Raw genomic sequence first — 17,715 nt, 5'->3', positions numbered from 1 at the left:
GACTCTCACTCGTGCATTTAACTGAACTTGGGACCTTGCAAAGCTACTTAGTAATGGAAGTGGCTCAACCTGAGCTTCAGTATATCACAGCACACGGCACACTGATAAGCATGATTTGCCTGTGTAACAATCAGGGATGGAAGGCTATCTAAAGCAAACTGGAGTTGCATCAAGAACCTTGAGAGGGATTACTGTGACCAAATATAGATGTAAACAATGCAGGTTTCTGCATCTCATGGAATTTTCTATATATTCCCCATAAGCCATGGAGGAAAACAGACACTCCTAAAACAAGATTCATTGCATCTTCTTGTATGTGTCCAATACACTTGTATGTGTCTGCAGGTTCCTATTTTGCTTTAGTGGACATAAGGAGATCTAAATGTGACTAGCTTAGGAGTAGACATCAAAAATACCCATATGGCATGTGATTCTGAGATTATATTCCTTTCTGTAATTTATTTTCTCTTCCGTTATTTCTTGATTTTGTTTTACTGTTTTTTGTTGGAGGGTTATGTCATTTAAGTGTTAGAAATATTACATAGTGTATGAAATTCCTAGGTTTTGAACAGTGCTTAAATAGAATAACATGGCTTACTTGTAAGATTCAGTGGTTGTCTCATGATACAGTTCACAGTTATCCACTCTGGGTCAAGTTGCTCCATTTTGAGGGCCAGCCAACAGACCCCAAACACCAGAGGGAATTTCAGTCTGGAACCAAGTTAAACCATTCTTAAAGAGGCCCTTGGCCCTGCAAGCTTGTATATGGCTATAATTTTCACACAAGCCCCTTGAGTTTCTCTTCAAATGAGGCAAAACTATACACTTTTAGTGCTTAATCACTGAATGTTGTTATTTTATAATATGAAAATGAAGTCCTTTTTAATTTGGCTTTCTAAAGCCTCCAGCCTTTCTGCGTAATCCCCACTGTAGGGTCACCTTCTGTTTTCTAGCTCATGTTGCTGTAAATGAAACAAATCAAGAGCAGAACAATTGTGACTTGATACTTTTCCTCCCAATGTTTTCATGACATATATTGCTCTTTGATGGGAAACTGAACAAACCAGGAGAAGGACAGATTTCCCTTGCAGGACAGAGCTAAAAAGAACAAGTTTGGAGCGAGTTTTTTCAAGTCGGATTTCTGTAGCTTTCCATAGGCTTTTTTACAGATTATGAAGAAAGAGAGCTTTCTCCCAGAGGATCAAATCAAGTTAGTTTCTGCTCTTAAATTGTCCTCCTCAAGTTTTAAATTAAAGACAGAATTCTGGAAATAACGGATGAAAGTGCACTACTTTCTTAGGGTAACAACTGGTGTTAACAGAGAACTTGATTTTACATGGGTCTAGGCCTGAGGCACTGTTGTGACCATCCCTCTCTCTTTCAAGCACTGCATGTCCAACATGACAGCTTTTCCTTCCCATTTTTGCTGAACATTCAATGGTCTTAATCTGGAGACTGAAGGGAGGCCAGATTCAGATTTGTGCTTTTTCCAGTCTTCTCAAGCCGAACAGTACTGAAGTAGTAAAATACTCACCAGGAAAAAAACAGGAGGAACTTACCAACATACTGACTTAGGTGTCTTTCTTCCTTTCTTTCTCCTTTCTTTTTTCTTTCTTTCTGTAGTGGAAACTCCACCTCCGCCCTACCATGCAAGAGAACCTCCAGGAATCCACAATGGACGGTCAATGGATGCAATAGCTGAAAGTCAGCTAGTGCTGTCTTTGCCCAATGGAGGTAAATCTGCCGATGGAGAAGCTGAAAGTAAATACCATTTGTACTATTCTTTAAATAAGAACTTATAAGAAAAATAATTGTTTAAAAAAATTGTTATTTGCACAAGAAGGGTTAGTGATCTGTAATAAGTTTCAGGCAGTTTTGCAGTAAGGCTGTGTGCTAGACCCATCCATTAGCTAGCAGGATAGGTTGATGTAATATTTCCATGAATTATGTGCAAAGTTACAGAGTTTAGACCTTATTTGCATCCATGGACTATTACAGTTAAAAAGCTGTTAATGCAGGCAAACACTGTTATCTACATTGTAAAGATAAGCATATCAAATCGGGGATGGTGGGGCAATATAACACACAAAAGCATTATCAATATCGGACCTCATTTCTTTATCACCTTCAGCTCTAGGTTTCAAGTTTAAAACCTTACGGTAGGGAGCTTTTTACTGCCATTTTTGTATTAATGTTATGTTACTGGCTGGCTAGAAAAGAAAAGGACACGTTCTAGTGGAGTACAAAGATATTTTGGCACAATACCAAAGTCTTTGCTGTCTTTTTTGGTGGGAGAGGCATTAATGGTCAAAGAAGGGTCTGGGGTCCTGCTTGCACCCCTCAAAGCAACTTGGTGACCTCTCCAGCACGGCCTCTGCTACCTTTGGGCTAGTACTGGCTAGTACCCACCATTCAGAGCCCATTGCTGCAGAGTAGGAAGGGGAAATGGAGTTCCTCTGCTGGCATTTGCTTTGGCTTCCTGCTACTGTAGTAGTAGTTGTTCTTTTAGTCCATCATATTGTGTTCCTAAAGAAGTGTCATTTCTAGACTGAGGACTGAACACTGCACGCACATGCACATTAAAAAAATATTGCCAGCCTTCTGAAACAGCGAGGAGTGTGTATGTAGCATGGAAATGGAGCAGAAGGAATGTGAGGTGATAGTGCTAATTATGGATGAGGACACAGAATGGCCAGATAATAATAAGTTATCAGACACCAATACTTATAAATAAATTGTCAAGCTAGTTTAATCTCTTTATCACAGTCTACCATCCCTGATCATTATCCTAGTGAATATTAGTTGGAAGTTTATTAGAGGTTGTGCACAGAGGTGCTCTGGGGGCAGGCGGGCTCACATGCCTGTGGTGACCAGGCAGGATAAAGTTTCCTAATAATTCCTGTATGACAAATGAGGCTCAGAGATTCTGTTACCTTTTTGAGTCTTTCTCTGTCTCTGACTTAGAAAACCTGGGCAGGGATAGATCCAAAAGAAATGACCTTGCTGACATTCCTGCTTACAGTCCCACATGGAAGCAGAAAGCCTGAAAGTGTGCAAAAATTGGAGTGATTTATTACTTCTGAACTACAGAGTTTGGTATTAGGCTGAAGGCCTAATACCAAAAACTTGGCTCAGTTTTGACTTGCTTTGAGCTCATCTGTCATCCCTATCTCCTGCTGGTGTGCAGAGCAGATGTACCCCTTACTATTTTCAGTGTATAGTTCAGGCCCCAGTTCAGCGAGGATTGTCAGTGCAGTTGATTTAGTGCAGTAGAGTTTCCACTTTTAAGAAGTGGGGCTCCTTGAGGCTTAGAGTTAAGCTGATGCACCAACCTTTTGCATGTTTGGGACTTCAGTCATGAAATCAAGAAGCAATGGAAGCTGCTGTTGGGATAAAGTATGACATAAGTGACTGTTTAGATGAAGAGATGGGGGGCTGAGAGTGGGAGGGAATGAAAGAAAACAGAGAAAGATTGTTTAAAAAATATTGCTGAAACCTGAGCAGGTGCTTAACTTTATTTCCTACAGACTTTCGGCCTGTTTGTTATGAGGAACCCCAACACTGGTGCTCAGTTGCCTACTATGAACTCAACAACCGGGTAGGGGAGACTTTCCAGGCCTCCTCTCGAAGTATCCTTATAGATGGATTTACAGATCCTTCAAATAACAAAAACAGGTTCTGCCTGGGTCTACTCTCAAATGTAAACCGCAATTCTACTATAGAAAACACCAGGAGACACATAGGAAAAGGTAAGAGGAAATCCTTCTTCTCAGGATTAATATTCAGAGCTCAGAAGATCCATGCATTGCATGAACAAACCTAGCTGATCCATCAGATGTGCTTGCCTTAAAATCAAACCTCTGACATTACTTCTGAAATAGAAGAAAAGCAGAAGGTTCTTTTCTGACTGGATAACAATCAGCAGAGTAACTCCTTACAAAAGCTATTTACTTGGCCAGCAAAGAGAAAAATGTTGTTTATAGTTGTGTGTTCTAATTTAGCAGTATGTATTTTCATTTTATTTATTAGAGCTTCTGGCAACTGGGAATATTGCCATTGAAATGCCACTAAAAGGATAATTGCTGGTGCCTCAGGGCTGCTTCTCCTCCCACCAAATAACAAAGGGAGATGGATGAAACACTTAGTAATTGAGTTACTTAGCTGAAGAACTCTGGTAGAACTGTGTTTGTAGCTTTCCCTCCCCTGCCCCCCACCAGTCTGATTCCCTGCTTTGTCAGCTTTTCACGAGTAAAACTAAAGTTTGTATTCTCCTGCCAGTGGCTGCTGGTGCAGCTCTGTGTGCCCCAGCTCTGGTGTACATGCACCTTCAGCATGCAGTGTGACATGCTGCTGGTGCCGAGCATGAGGAGAGCACACCTGGATGTACACGGCCACACACACTCCATCCCAGCTCCCCAGAGCTGTGTAGGGTTTGATATTCTCCCAGAACTTACTGTTGTTTGTGGTGGTGAGTCAGAAGTCCTGTGCCAGCCACTTCTCCATGCAGATGAAGCTTTGCCCGTTCTGGTACATCCAGTCTAGACTCATTATCTTGCCAACCCAGCCTCTCACCAGTAGCTGCCTGGGAATGTATTTCCCACTGGGCTAATTAACTCTAATTGTTCCACTCTTATTATCTTGTCAACCTCACCTCATTTCCCAGGCCTAGAGCAATATTTTAATTGGCTCATGATAGTCTAGTGTTGAATGACTGAATACGAGGAAGCTCTGAGACAAATGTGATGCATTTTTTGCAAACAGCAGTGAACCTGAGGGCTGGAACAGGCAATGCTGTGCTAAGCTCTTGCACTTTTCCTCAGAATGAAAAACACTTATGTTGCAGATGCTACAAGTGTGTGCTATAATGGTTCGTTGTGAGGAGTGCAAATGTGTTGTACATCTAGTTCTAACGTACTTAGAAAATAAAGCAAAGCTTTACACCCTGTCAGTGTAAGCTGTCGGAGGGATGTAGATCAAAGCTGAACCTGGCCCTAAAAGAATGACAAAAGCTCCCAGCTGTCATTTGGCAATGTTACAGTCTGTGACTTTCTGCCCCAAAAGATGAGGAGACAGAACAGAAATAAAGTTGGGTAAATGCTAATGGTCTTCATCCATTTAAATGTGAAGATCTGTCTTAATTGATTAGAAGTCTTTTAAAGTCCTACACTAGGAATGTGCCCAAGGGAAGGGAGCAGGTTGCCCAGAGAGGAGCTTAATATATCAGAGGTCCTTAATTTTACTGCTCTTCCCTGTTTATGCAAATCCTAAAAAACCATATACAAGTGGAATAGAAGTGGCACCAGTGCAGGCCTGCAGAAGAGCACAGAGCAGCTCCAGAAGCCAATAGTGCAAAGGCATGGTGGACAGATGAAAGCTGCTGAAATGGATACAATTGTCACATGTTAACACTGGAGAAAAAAAAGAGTGAGTAAACAAGATTAGCTCAGTAGGATAAAGATATGTGATTGAATTGTCATCTAGAGTATCAGCGTGAGACCATTTCCTGGAAATACCACATCAAAGCTAAAAACAATCCAGAACACAATGCAACATCTACGAGCAATTGGACCTGTTTCAGCAGTCAGACTTCAAGGACAAAAAAGTAACTTTCAATCGGTGTCAAAAAGATGTGGATGCTTGGAGGCTGCTGAATTTTCAGTTTCTGCAGAGGCAATGAAATACCACTAAAACATACGGACCTTTGATTTGGTCTTCTACAAATATGTATTTAGCTGCCTGGTTTCCTTTAGGGTGCTTTCCTCTAGTGAATGAATACTAGAATAATAGGAATACACACTGATTAGTGTTGTATTTACTGCTTTAAAAAAGTTAACAAGAAGAAAACAATTTGTAACCTCTGTTTTCAGAAGCGGCATTGATGTTTTTGTTATTGTAGCACAATGTTTGGGCAATGCCTTTGAAAGCATTCATTTTTTTCAGAAAATGTGTTACTTAATATACTTTGAAAACTCAGCCTTTAAAATTTTTCACCTTAGTGGTTACCTTAAGTCAGTAGCTACTCCTGAAAATTTGAAATATGGTAATATTTGAATATTTGTGTCCTTATTCTTATCTCCCTACCCTCTGTTCTCACTTCATCTGATTATTTCAGACAGCTATATGGACTCCATCAAGATCTTTTCTGTCCTTCCCTTTTATCCATTTCCATGGGAAGGAAAGTCAAGTGGTAACAGCCACGGTGTGCAGCACCCCACAGTACCTGGTTCGGGTAGAGCTGATGCTTTCCTGTTGCTGCTGTTCCCAGTGCAGCACCAGAGTGTGCTCCGAGCCACAGCCCTGCCACTCGCAGCTCATTTCAGATCTTGTGGGTGCTCAGAAGTCAAGTGATGGGTTGAAGACAGACTTTAAGGCTCCCATCTGAGTCACCCTGGTAGACTATGGGAGAGTGTATTTTTCCCAGATTCTTTTCCCACTCAACCTGCTTCACCCCGTGCCATTCCCACTTCTGTTTAGAGGTTGGTTTTGTCCTAAGGATGTGCTGCTGCCCCTTGTTGTTATGACTTCAGAATGATGAACAGACTGGGAATATGTAACCAGTCATTGTTTGTATGAAAGACAGCAGGAATAAAACTAATTACAGCTGCATTATTAAAGCACAGTTACCAGTAGCTTTGCAGGCAGTCTACTGAGGCTCTGTGAACATTTGTGTGTGTTTGAAGAGCATACCTAGTATTAGAGAGGAGGATTTTGTTTTTATTTAGTGGTGGTTTTTACAAGAACAAAGAACTGAGTTCTTCCGCCTCTCTTGGCCCTGGGAAGGGTTCATTTCCCCTAATCTAGCCATAGGAAGGATGACTTGTCCCCCTTCAGGCTGTGGCTTCCTGCTCACTTTTCAAGCAGTCAGGATCCCCATTACCACACTTGTACAGATGAAGATCTCACAAGATCTCACTGAAAATAAATTTTGTTTTGTTTGTTTTTAAGTTTATTAGCTGATTCAGTTCCTCAGCCTGGACAGCTTCCCAGTCCTCAGCTGTTGCTGCCAGCATGAAAGCAGGTGTGTCAGCAGGGGCAGGGAATGGGAGAGCCTTTTCAGCACCTGCACAGACTTCCATGGCTTTAAGCTGGCTCTGAGCCTGCACTCTGTAGCAGATGGAGTGAATCATCTGGTTACAGTGCCTCTCTCTATCTATCAGCTAGAGAAGGCATCTACACAATTATCATCTTACAGATGATCCCCAAATTCAAGGTTGCTAAATTAGACTAAGATAAATTCTTCCACCAATTCAGGTATGTTTTCATGCAAGCAGATATCCTTGGTGGATCAGAGTATTTGAAGGGATAGAAGTGCTTCCACCTTAATTTCCCCAAGTCACAGTCAAAATTTGAGTTAGTCTTGGTTAGTCACTTGGGCACTGAAAATTTCAGAAGAAAATCAGTCATTTTCTTGCTAAAGATCACTTGGAACAGGATGTGATGAGTAAGTCATATCATGTAAATGCAAATACATGGTTCTGATGTGGCAGATAAAGCAAAATACAGAAAAGTATTTTAAGCACACGCCATGCTGTGTTTTAAATGGGTGACAGTAGGATCCTGTAGTAAAACAACTGCATGCAGTGAAGTGGGTCTCGGCCAGTGCGCATTTGCTTAACAGCGAAAATACATTTAGCTGTGTAATGCAATAGTGATTTTTCAGGTCTTGGATAGTTTTGATTGATGTCTAGGATATTGTTGACAAGTGTTTGATGTTTATGCATGTGTATTTTGTCATAAAGTACTATGCTGTTAGGTAAAAGTAAAGCAACCTGCACTGAGAAACAAAGATCCTGGAAGAATCCTGGTCTTGTAAGCCCAAACCAGTAAAATAATTAATTACTGGCATAAAGTGTATTGTGAACAATGGAGAAATAATATGTTACTTTTTTTTTTTTAAGGTGTTCATCTTTACTATGTCGGTGGGGAGGTTTATGCTGAATGTGTCAGTGACAGCAGTATTTTTGTGCAAAGCCGCAACTGTAACTACCAGCATGGTTTCCACCCAGCCACGGTCTGCAAGATCCCCAGTGGCTGTAGCCTCAAGATCTTCAACAACCAGCTCTTTGCCCAGCTTCTTGCCCAGTCAGTCAATCATGGTTTTGAAGTGGTGTATGAGCTGACCAAGATGTGTACAATTCGAATGAGCTTTGTCAAAGTAAGGATTCTTTGCTTTCTCTTACATCCTTGCTTTTGATTTCTCTTACCTCCTTTGGTGCAAAACTAGATCCCATCAAATCTGTTCCAAGGGAGGATGTAGATACCCAACTTTCAAATAGCAGTTCATACTGCCTGTTTTCAGGATTGCCTTAAACTTACAGGTGCTCAAAATCAATAGCTTTTATGGTCAACCTGAAAATCTCTTAGATTACAAAATTTAGGTGCTCCTTAGTCTCCCTGTGGAAAATAGGTAGAGAATGCATGGGGGTGTTCCCCCACTGATTGTTCAAAAAGCTCAACTCAGACGGGCTCAACCTATAAATGTTGTAGCATATCTTAGGCAGTTGTGATCTCTCCTATTGTTACTGGTTTGCAATAGAGCTCAACAGAGCCATTGATCTGAAAAGAATGTTCTTATGTATTTAGGCTAATTTTCAGTCTCACCAGTACCACAGACTGCTATATATTGTCTTAATCAAGAAACACTGAATCCTTCTTCATCCCTCATTGAGCTTGTAGAGAATTGTTGTTGTTTGCCATCTGCCCAATCCCTGACAAATATTGTCTTACTTTCTGATGACATTCACTCTGGCCAGCCACATAACCAGAAGGGCTTCTTTCAAGCAGAACAGAAAACCCAAAAGAACATTTTACCTTCCCCCTGTTATTTGGAAGAGAGAGGAGGCTACCAAATCCATTACTGTTCTGATGTCCTTCATATTTGAATTTCACATTCTGACTGCTCTGTGGGAAACCTATCAGTCTTTGTGGGACTTTCTCAAATCTTCTGAATGGCCTTCTCACCAGAACAAAATCTCTTAACTCCTTTTAGCACTTAGGATTTATTTACATGCCTGTTGTAGCATCTAACCCCTGAAGAATGGCAAGTGTTTCAAGATAGTTTCCAGATGATGCTAGACCAGCTTGCTGTAGTGCTGCTGGGGAGAGATGGCAGCAATGTTCAGCCTGTAAACTAGAGCAGATGCACCATTAGAAGCCCTCGGTCCTGCTAGGTACCATAAAAATGACTTGAGTATGTTCTTTGTCTTGCGGATTTGTTTTTACACAAATGACTGAATTGAGATGATTGAATTCTCATCTAAGATACCAAAAAGTGCTTGAGGCTCGAGTCCAGGTTCCTTAAGTTCTACAGAGCTGATGAGTTGAGTCCTACATATCTTTCTGGTCTAACTTTTTCTAGCCATCCTTGAGGACCCATCTTCTTAAGTCTTCAAGAGCATTAAGAGTGCCCTGTAATCTCTCCCAAGAGTCCAAGCCAAAATCTCCATGCCCATGCCCATGCTGTTGCTTTGTTCTTGGGAGTGAACTGATATCACTAGTGAAAAAAAAAAAAAAAAAAGAAAGCAAGAAACCCAACAAACAGCATTTTCTTTAATGGAAGACATGAATGGGCATGTTGTTTGTAAAGGCAGTGTAGCCAGTTACACAATATTTTCATTATCTCAGCGATTCAGGGGCAAGCTCTTTGATGTGTTATCTGCCTCCATGCCCAGCACGGCAGCAGAAATGGTGGTTTTGATGCACTATATAACTCTGCTGCTATATTATCACCTTGCTTTGTTGAAATAATAGCAGCTATTATTGTGCCTCAGGCACCAGAAGACCAGTACAAGGAGTTATTTTGAACTCTTTCCCATGACGTCTGGAAAATTGCTATGCAAATCTCATCTAGGCTCTTTCTTCCTGGCCTGCAAATACTCTTTCCTGAATTCAGTCTTCCCAAAATATTTCCCTTCCAAGGAGTGAGCCCTCCTGTGTTCCATCTGGGGTCAGGAGTGATCCTGGATGCTGGGGATGCAGTGTCTAGGGGGGCCTGTTGTCTGTCAGAGCCATAGTCCAAGAGAGTCCTCATGTGCAGGGCAGTGCTGTGGCTTCTCTGCTGACTCATGTCCAGATACTGCTGGTCACCTACAGCCCAAAGGGCTGGAGACACTGCCTCTGACCCCACCAATGCTTGAGCTATCAGCTGGGAGGCAGGGATAGGTAGGGACCAAGACATGAGAAATTTGGAAGGACTGTGCCATCTTCTGGATGCAGTGCATGGAACAGAGGGAGGTGAAGGTCTTGTCCCCTCTGAAGCCCTTTTTGTGCCCACAGAGCAGCTGAGAGTAGCTCAAATGTGGGTGTATCATCAGTGAGAGCAGCTTCCATCCACTGAGCACTGCTGATAACTAAAGCAGGATGGCTCTTGCCACCTCTCCACAGCTGAGGCAGCTGAAGCACAAAGGGAAGAGTAGGAGAGTTTCTCCAAGCTGAGGTCTGAACCCAGCTCAATACCTCCCACATCTCCTTGGGTCTTTGGGCTAAGGGGAACTTAGAAAGCTCAGCATTCTGGGACATGGAGGCTGGAGAGAGCTGCTGCCCTCTGGATGTGGGAAGTGTTGGCAGGAGCAGCAGGACCCATGAAGTTACCAGTATCCTGGTGGAAAACACCAGTGCAGCTTTGAAAGTTGTACTCACTTCATTGCCTCAGTAAGAGAACTCCAGCTCTGGGCTCTTCTCAGTCCTGGGATGAAGGAAGCTACCTGCAACCCAAGAGTGATGTACAGGGAGCACCAGAGTCCTTGCCCTCCTGGCATTTCTCCTGGGGGTTCTCCAGCCAGAGACAGCATCGCTGGGAGTGTTTGGGAGTTGCCAGCAGAGGGAGATGGCCAGCCGCCTGCCAGGCTCCCCCAAATCTGGCACATTGTGCTTGAATCCTGTAATTGCTGTTCCTCTGGATTGTCTGTCCTGCCTGTCAGCAAGGTGTGCCAGCTCCTCTGACACTTGCTCTCCTGGCTGTGTATCTTCACTGCAGTTGAGTACTTGTGACTTCACCATCTCAGAAATCTGACTGTGCTGGCATTTTATACAAACATTTACAGAACATCAGTTTGAGGTTCTGTGAACACAGGCTCTTTCTAGTCTGATAAATGCTCTGCGGTTCAGAAAAATTCTGTCTGTTTGGAAGTACCCTTTGGGCTTTCGTGGATCCATATCTTTCTTAGCTTTCTTATCTTTCCATAGCTTTCTTCCCCCTTTTCTTCATTAATTAGCATGGATTTTATCCAGACCACTTATGGTGACATCTTGTTTTAGTGTTGATCCTAGTTGTTCCAGCTATCATCTAAAGAAGTGGCTGCACTGGCAGCCAGAGTTGTCTGAGCTGCTCAGCACTCTCAAATTTTGGTGACTTTGGCAGCCATCAGCCTTAATATACCTCCATGTCCTTTTTTCATTACAAGAACACCAACCTGCCTGCCTATCATAATGACAGGTATGACTCAGTGTCTGATCAGCATCCCACAAATGAAGATCCTCATCCTGTAGTGGGACCATGTTTTGCACATTGCCCTATGGAAATCTGAGTTCAGTTCTGCCAGTGAGACATCTGGTGAGCTGCAAGACTCTGGGCTGTGACTCGCATGCCTTGTGTTGCTGTGACATCAGGCTGCCCGCTTAGCACTGTTTAGACACTGTGCCTGCTTGAATCATAGAATATGCTGAGTTGGAAGAGATTCATCAGGATCATCAAGTCCAGCTCTTGGCCCTGCACAGCACTACTCCAAGAATCACACCCACAAGCATTATCTGAATGCTTCTTGAACTCTGTCAGGCTTGCTGCTGTGACCACTTCCCTGTTCCAGTGCCCAACCACCCGCTGGGAGAAAAGCCTTTTCCTAACTTAAACCTGCTCCTTGAAGCATGGGTACTTCAGGTTTTCTCTTCTTCCTGCCAGCACCCCATCTCCACCTTCTCTCAGATGCTTCATATCCCTTATCTTCCCCAAGAGAGCTGGAGAAATTACTGCAGACTTCCCACGGCAGACAGCCGGGAGCTCTTGTTGACAAAGAAGACATATTCAAGGATGGAAAACCCATGGGAAATATTTATAGATAGGCTAAGTATGGTACAGAGGAACTGGTGGAAGTTTCAAGATGTTTAGATAAGTACTTTGAATCTCTACCAATATATGAAGCAGTGCCCAGGACCATTCCTAGTTCCTTTTAATGAAAGAGGTTGGCCTGCTTTTTGTCGGTGCCAGACAGCAGTCTGCCAGACTTCCCTGGACATGTCCCTGGTCTGCAGACAACAGAGACCATTCCCCGTGGGCTGTTTGCAGGCAGCCAAGCTTGGAAACAGGCCTTTCCATGCCAGTTGTTCTCTGCACGTGGAAGTGTGACTGAGATTTTTAATTTAATAGCATCAAGTCACTGGTAATTATGATAAAAATGACCTTAAAAAGGAGCAAAGTTTTTAAAGAAAATTATCCCTAGGATAAAACATTAAATCTTGGGAACTTGGGTGGTTGGACTATGTGTAGTTGCGTTAGACTATCAGCACTGAAGTTATGATTTAATGTTTTGGGTGTTTTTTTTTAAAAATTCACCTCACTTTTTGGTCCTTTTATAGGGCTGGGGAGCAGAGTATCATCGCCAAGATGTTACAAGCACGCCTTGCTGGATTGAGATCCACCTTCATGGACCACTGCAATGGCTGGATAAGGTGCTGACACAGATGGGCTCACCTCACAACCCCATCTCCTCAGTCTCTTAAGAATCATCTCTAGAATTCCCTTAGGATGGATGCTATTGCAGGCAGTGGCTTATAGAATTCCCTTGAACAGAAGCTTCTATATGTAGATATATGTAGATGTAAATAGATCTATACATAGTCTACTCTCTTTTTTATTTTTTTTTTCATTTTGTGGTTTCTAGTTACTCTGATGCCAGTACAATAAGTTTAGAAATTTGGGTATAGTATATCTGTTCTCTAGTACAAAATAAGCCAAATTCCTGCAAAAGTGTCAAACATTTCCTGTGAGCATCTTCATTCCCCAGCCAAGCCAGTAAACGGTGCAAATTTCCAGCACTTTCACATGGGTTCAGAAACCTGCCTGTCGCTGTTCCTAGTAGGTGAAATTCACCCCTCTGCAGGCAGCAGAAATCAGATCTCTGTGCCATTTATATTCATCTTACATCCTGATTTCAAGTCCAGAAGAGGACCTGAGGTGGTGCACAGGACTTATACATATGAGATGACTTTTATCTAGTGAACTGGAGGACTGAACTGCCATTCCAGTGTGTCTCCCTACTACAAAGCATGATGGGACAACAAATCCTCTGAAGAGCTGATGCACACTGTCTCTCCTGGGATTTGGCAGGAGGAGGGAGCATGTTCATCACAGGAACCTTATCTCAGAGCATTCTGGACAATCTGAGTAGTCTGATACTGCTAACATAGTAGGGTACGGTACTGCTGCACTGAAAAGCAACAAGCTTCTAAGAAAAAAATAATAATTTAAATATATGCCCATGAGTTAAAAAAACTAATTAACTTCCAGTGCTTTTTTGCAAAGTACATACATACTTGCATATGTGTCCGACATGTAAACTAAATCCTGTCCATTCTACAGTGTTGATGTAGTTTGTTTTAAAGTTAGGACTGTCTGTATTTAGACTGTTGTGCTGATACACCTAAAGGGTGCAGCTAAAAGGGACTTGAACTGTGATTCAGAAAAGGGAAATGAATTGTGCATTGAAGAAGCAAATAATTACTTTTTCATTCATCTTGGGAACAGAAAGCCCCACACTCAAAGGATACAATGAGAAGGAGATGGGAGTCAGCCATGTCCATCCCCTGTACTGGGCCAGTCCTCGGGATCTGACAGCATTGCTCGGGTCTGACTGAGAGGGCTTCCCTTCCAGTCAGTCCATACATCCCTGTGGATGGTTTATCATCTTAGGTACAGGCTTCTTCATTTGCTGAGCTTTTGCCTTGCCTGCAGAGGATGGTGAGGCATGGTGAAGCCATGAACAAGTAAAGAGTGAATCTATGTGCAGAACCTTGTCTGTGTTCCTTCTGTAAGCAGGGAAACCTATTGCCCATACCCTAATCCCATCCTTGCAAAATGCTGTTCACTTGGAAACCTTTCCTGAGAAGACAGGTGAAACTCTTACAACATTTTGATGGTCTTTCCTTTTGATGAAAGAGCTGAGGATTATTTCTTTACAGGCATAACAGTCCACTGAAAATTGTTTTTATTTAAGGGTCAGAAGGAGTGATAACATCTCCAAAATCATTCCTCCACAGAACAAGTAGAAATACTAATAGAAAAAAAAAATAGTTTTTTTCAGAAATTCTGTATTTTTCAGAATATTTCTTTTCTTCTCACACAATATCTGGTGCAAGACATTTTGCTGCATAATTAGAAGAGGACTCCTGGAATCTTCAGCTGTATCACACATGCAAAAGGAAATAATATTCACTGGAAAGGCAGTGAGTAAACTAACAGTGTTACTTCCTTTGAATGCACCTTTAGCTGCCTGCAGCTTCAGCAGGGCACAGAAGAAAAAATTGTTGTTAAGTTTGAGCAGTAATAGCAAGTTGTGTAGGAAATTTTTAAGTGCAAAGAACTCCATTCTGTCACCATTTGATGTCAGCAGTGTCACTGTGAGATAGAAAAAGCTTTACAGTCTCTTTCAGCAATGAAATCCAATAACAATAATAATCATATACAGAAATTTCAGGTGTGCCATCTACTATTTAGCAGACTTTATAGACATCAAAAGTTTGGAAAAGTGCATTTTCCTTAGCTCTCTCTGTCATAAGTGATCAGAAACTGGTAACATTTTTTAGCGTGATTTTTTTCCAGTTGCACCTTTACTCCAGGATGAGCACCTTCTAATTTTGCTCATTCTTTTTTTTTTTTTTTTTAGCAGCTAAAGACAGAATAAATCACCTTTACTGTCCAGGATCTAGCTCTGTCCCTTATCCTAGATCCTTCCTTGCCTTTTAGGCTGAAGCCTCCTTCCCTTTTAATATAGAGAGAAGCCTAGGAGATCATTTTAGACATTCCCAGCATTGTCATCTTCCTCACAGAGAGCAAAGGGAAATGTTCTGAGGTGCATCTGCTCTTGGGCAGCTTCAGAACTCAGTTTTCTGTCCAGGCTGCAGAGAAAAGTTGGATGGCCAGTGAAGAGAAGCAATTTCTTCTGAGGCATTATTTTTTTCATCACAAGGTATTTCAAGCAGGTGAAATGCACTCCTATCTCAGCATGCTTGTGTCTTCCCAGTGAGTACAAGGGGAACTCAGGGTCATTAGCTGAAATGCAGACTGCTACACTGGATGTATTAAAAAATAGATGAGGGGAACCCTAATGAAGGTGTGGTGACTTTCTCAGCCTAGTAATGATGCTTCCTCAGTAAGTGTATGTTTGGTTTAAATGGAAGTTGGTCAATTTAGAGCAGTTTTTCTGTCCTTTATGTCTACCTTTAATCATTTTACAAATAGGATTTGGCTTCCATGTAGTCCATACATGCATCTCATTTAAGGTAGTCACTTTAATAACTGCCTTACTAATAAGAAAAGAGGCATTTCTGGAGCATGATTTTTCTGACCCATTTAAAACACTTGTATTATAATGAGATGAATTTCAGCAAATTTAACTATTTGCTGAAAACTGGATCAAAGCACTCGATTCTGGGCAATTCTGGCAACAGCCATCTGTTTTCAGCCTTTGGGAAGGCTGATACCACTGTGTCAGTTGTTTCCTATTCTGATGGTTTAGGGGGGTTTAGCCCACTGTGCTGTGCACACACAGAAGATGACAGCTCCTCCCCAAAGCCCACTGTACATGGGAGGAGTGGTAACAGTGGATGAGACAAAAAAGTAAATAAGATGTCCCCTGCCCAGATGCAGAGATAAAAAAGTAAGGCTAATAAACCATTTATTTCCCTTTCTTTTTTAACAAAGTTTCTTCTACTGGCGTCTCTAATATATATGAATTCCAATTGGTTAAAATTCAGGTTTCTTATAATTTACAGCAATATAACTTTGTATCTCTAATGTCTTCTCCACTTTGGAAGAAGATAATTTCTGCTCAAAGGTCTTCATGAACCTTTAAACCTGTAGTCAGTTTATGGTCTTTATAAATGTTCTACTCATTAATGCTTAGGCTTTGGAGACAGTCTTCTTGAGAGATTTAAAACCACTTACAGCAAGACTACTTAGTTGAAGGCAGATTGTTAAAATGGGTTTTTTTGAGTCATCAACAGTTCATGGCCTCTTAAAAGTTTCTGTGGAGGAGTACCATGCATCAGCAGGGAGCAGTGGGAGCTTATGAGGCAGAAGCATAAAGCACATTCAGCATGGTACATAGACCACTTGTTTCCCTATTAAATAGTCGAGAGATTACTTCTGTTGCTGCCAGTTCTTCGGCACCACCAGTATTAATGTGCTGTTTGCATCCAGAGGTGACAGAAGCAAATCTTACACCCTGACTATCTGGAGCCATTCCATGGCACTGCTGCTTGGGTGGCCCAGTCCCATCCCCTTGCTAGGAAAAGCTGCCCAGGTACGGCACAGCAGTGACTGTAGCATTGCAAGGTGTGGCTTGTGCTTGCCCTCCCCATCAGCTGGGATTCCACTAATGTCTTTACTCCTCATCAGAATGCTTCAGTCTGAAGGGTAATGTACCAGAAGCATAAAGGAAACTGTGGCCCAAAGTAGCATCAGCTGGAGCTGAGGAAATCCCTTCCATGTCTACAGCGGGTACGGTGTCAAGACTTTCACTGCCTTGAGCAGCCTTGTCTAAGCAGTCCCTGTCTGGAGCAGGGTGTCAGACTTGATGCCATGGTGAGATCCCTTCCAATATACATCATCCTTTGGGTCTCTGTGGAGATTCAGTGATAACTGGTTGCCACAGGAGGGGCTCTCTGTTAGCAGCACTTTCAGGATGAAACATGTTTCCCCTCAGCTATTTAATATTAGCGTTCCCTCAGCATAAAATCAGCACTACAAACATCTCTCGCTGTAAACACATCTTCACCCTCTTAAAATGCAGAAAACAAGGCATTTGTGACTGTAACCTTATCTAATCTGCCCTTGTTCTTCCTGACTTACAACACCCACCTTTGTCTATCAGCTCTACAAATGAATCTCACCAGTGACTAAGGAGTTGCACAAACAGCTGGATTTACAGAGGTAGCTCAGGCAGAGACTTTGCTTCTTGACTGCATGAAAACAACTAATAAAAAAACCCTGATCAATTTAGGAACTTTAAAGGGGTATCAAGTATTAAACTAATGTTCTTGGATCAAGACTGCTCTGGTACAACTATAACTTTAAGGAATACTTTAGCACTACATGGTACTTAGCAAAGGAAAGAAACATTACATCCTCTGTACTATTCACCTCTTCCGCTGGCTCCCCATAACCTAACTTAGTACAAGCAAAATCAAACACAACAAAAAAAGATCAATGAGTCATAAGGCTGAGCAATTAAATACCATTTTTCAAAGTTGAGCAGTGCTGTCTAAAATGTAGATTTATATCACAAGAAGGCCATAGGACAAGTGGGTAATGGCTTTATGAAAGAGGGTAGTTTTATTTAAGATATTAGGCAGAAATTCTTCATTGTGAAGGTGGGGAGACACTGGCACAGGAAAAGCTATCCCAGAGAAGTTGTGGATGCCCTGTCCCTGGAATTGTTCAAGGCCAGTTTGGACAGGGCTTTGAGTAACCTGATCTACAGGAGGGTGTCCCTGCCCATGGCA

At 42.1% G+C, this 17,715-nt stretch overlaps 1 protein-coding gene across 1 annotated transcript in view; it reads left to right on the top strand.

Annotated features, from left to right (window-relative positions):
* Positions 1–13,977, top strand: part of SMAD9 (SMAD family member 9) — a 35,943-nt gene extending 21,966 nt beyond the window's left edge. The window contains exons 4-7 of the mRNA XM_041467089.1: positions 1,624–1,761; positions 3,528–3,749; positions 7,899–8,155; positions 12,571–13,977. Of these exons, the coding sequence (XP_041323023.1) occupies positions 1,624–1,761; positions 3,528–3,749; positions 7,899–8,155; positions 12,571–12,714 (761 nt within the window). The 3' untranslated portion in view covers positions 12,715–13,977. The remainder of the gene's footprint in view (positions 1–1,623; positions 1,762–3,527; positions 3,750–7,898; positions 8,156–12,570) is intronic.
* The last annotated feature ends 3,738 nt before the right edge of the window (positions 13,978–17,715 follow it).

This window comes from Pyrgilauda ruficollis, unplaced genomic scaffold (genome assembly GCF_017590135.1).
Source record: "Pyrgilauda ruficollis isolate IOZ18807 unplaced genomic scaffold, ASM1759013v1 scaffold20, whole genome shotgun sequence".
In the NCBI taxonomy this organism is placed as follows: domain Eukaryota; kingdom Metazoa; phylum Chordata; class Aves; order Passeriformes; family Passeridae; genus Pyrgilauda; species Pyrgilauda ruficollis.
The sequence above is the reverse complement of the archived record's forward strand: the minus strand, read 5'-3'. Positions and strand labels throughout refer to the sequence as shown.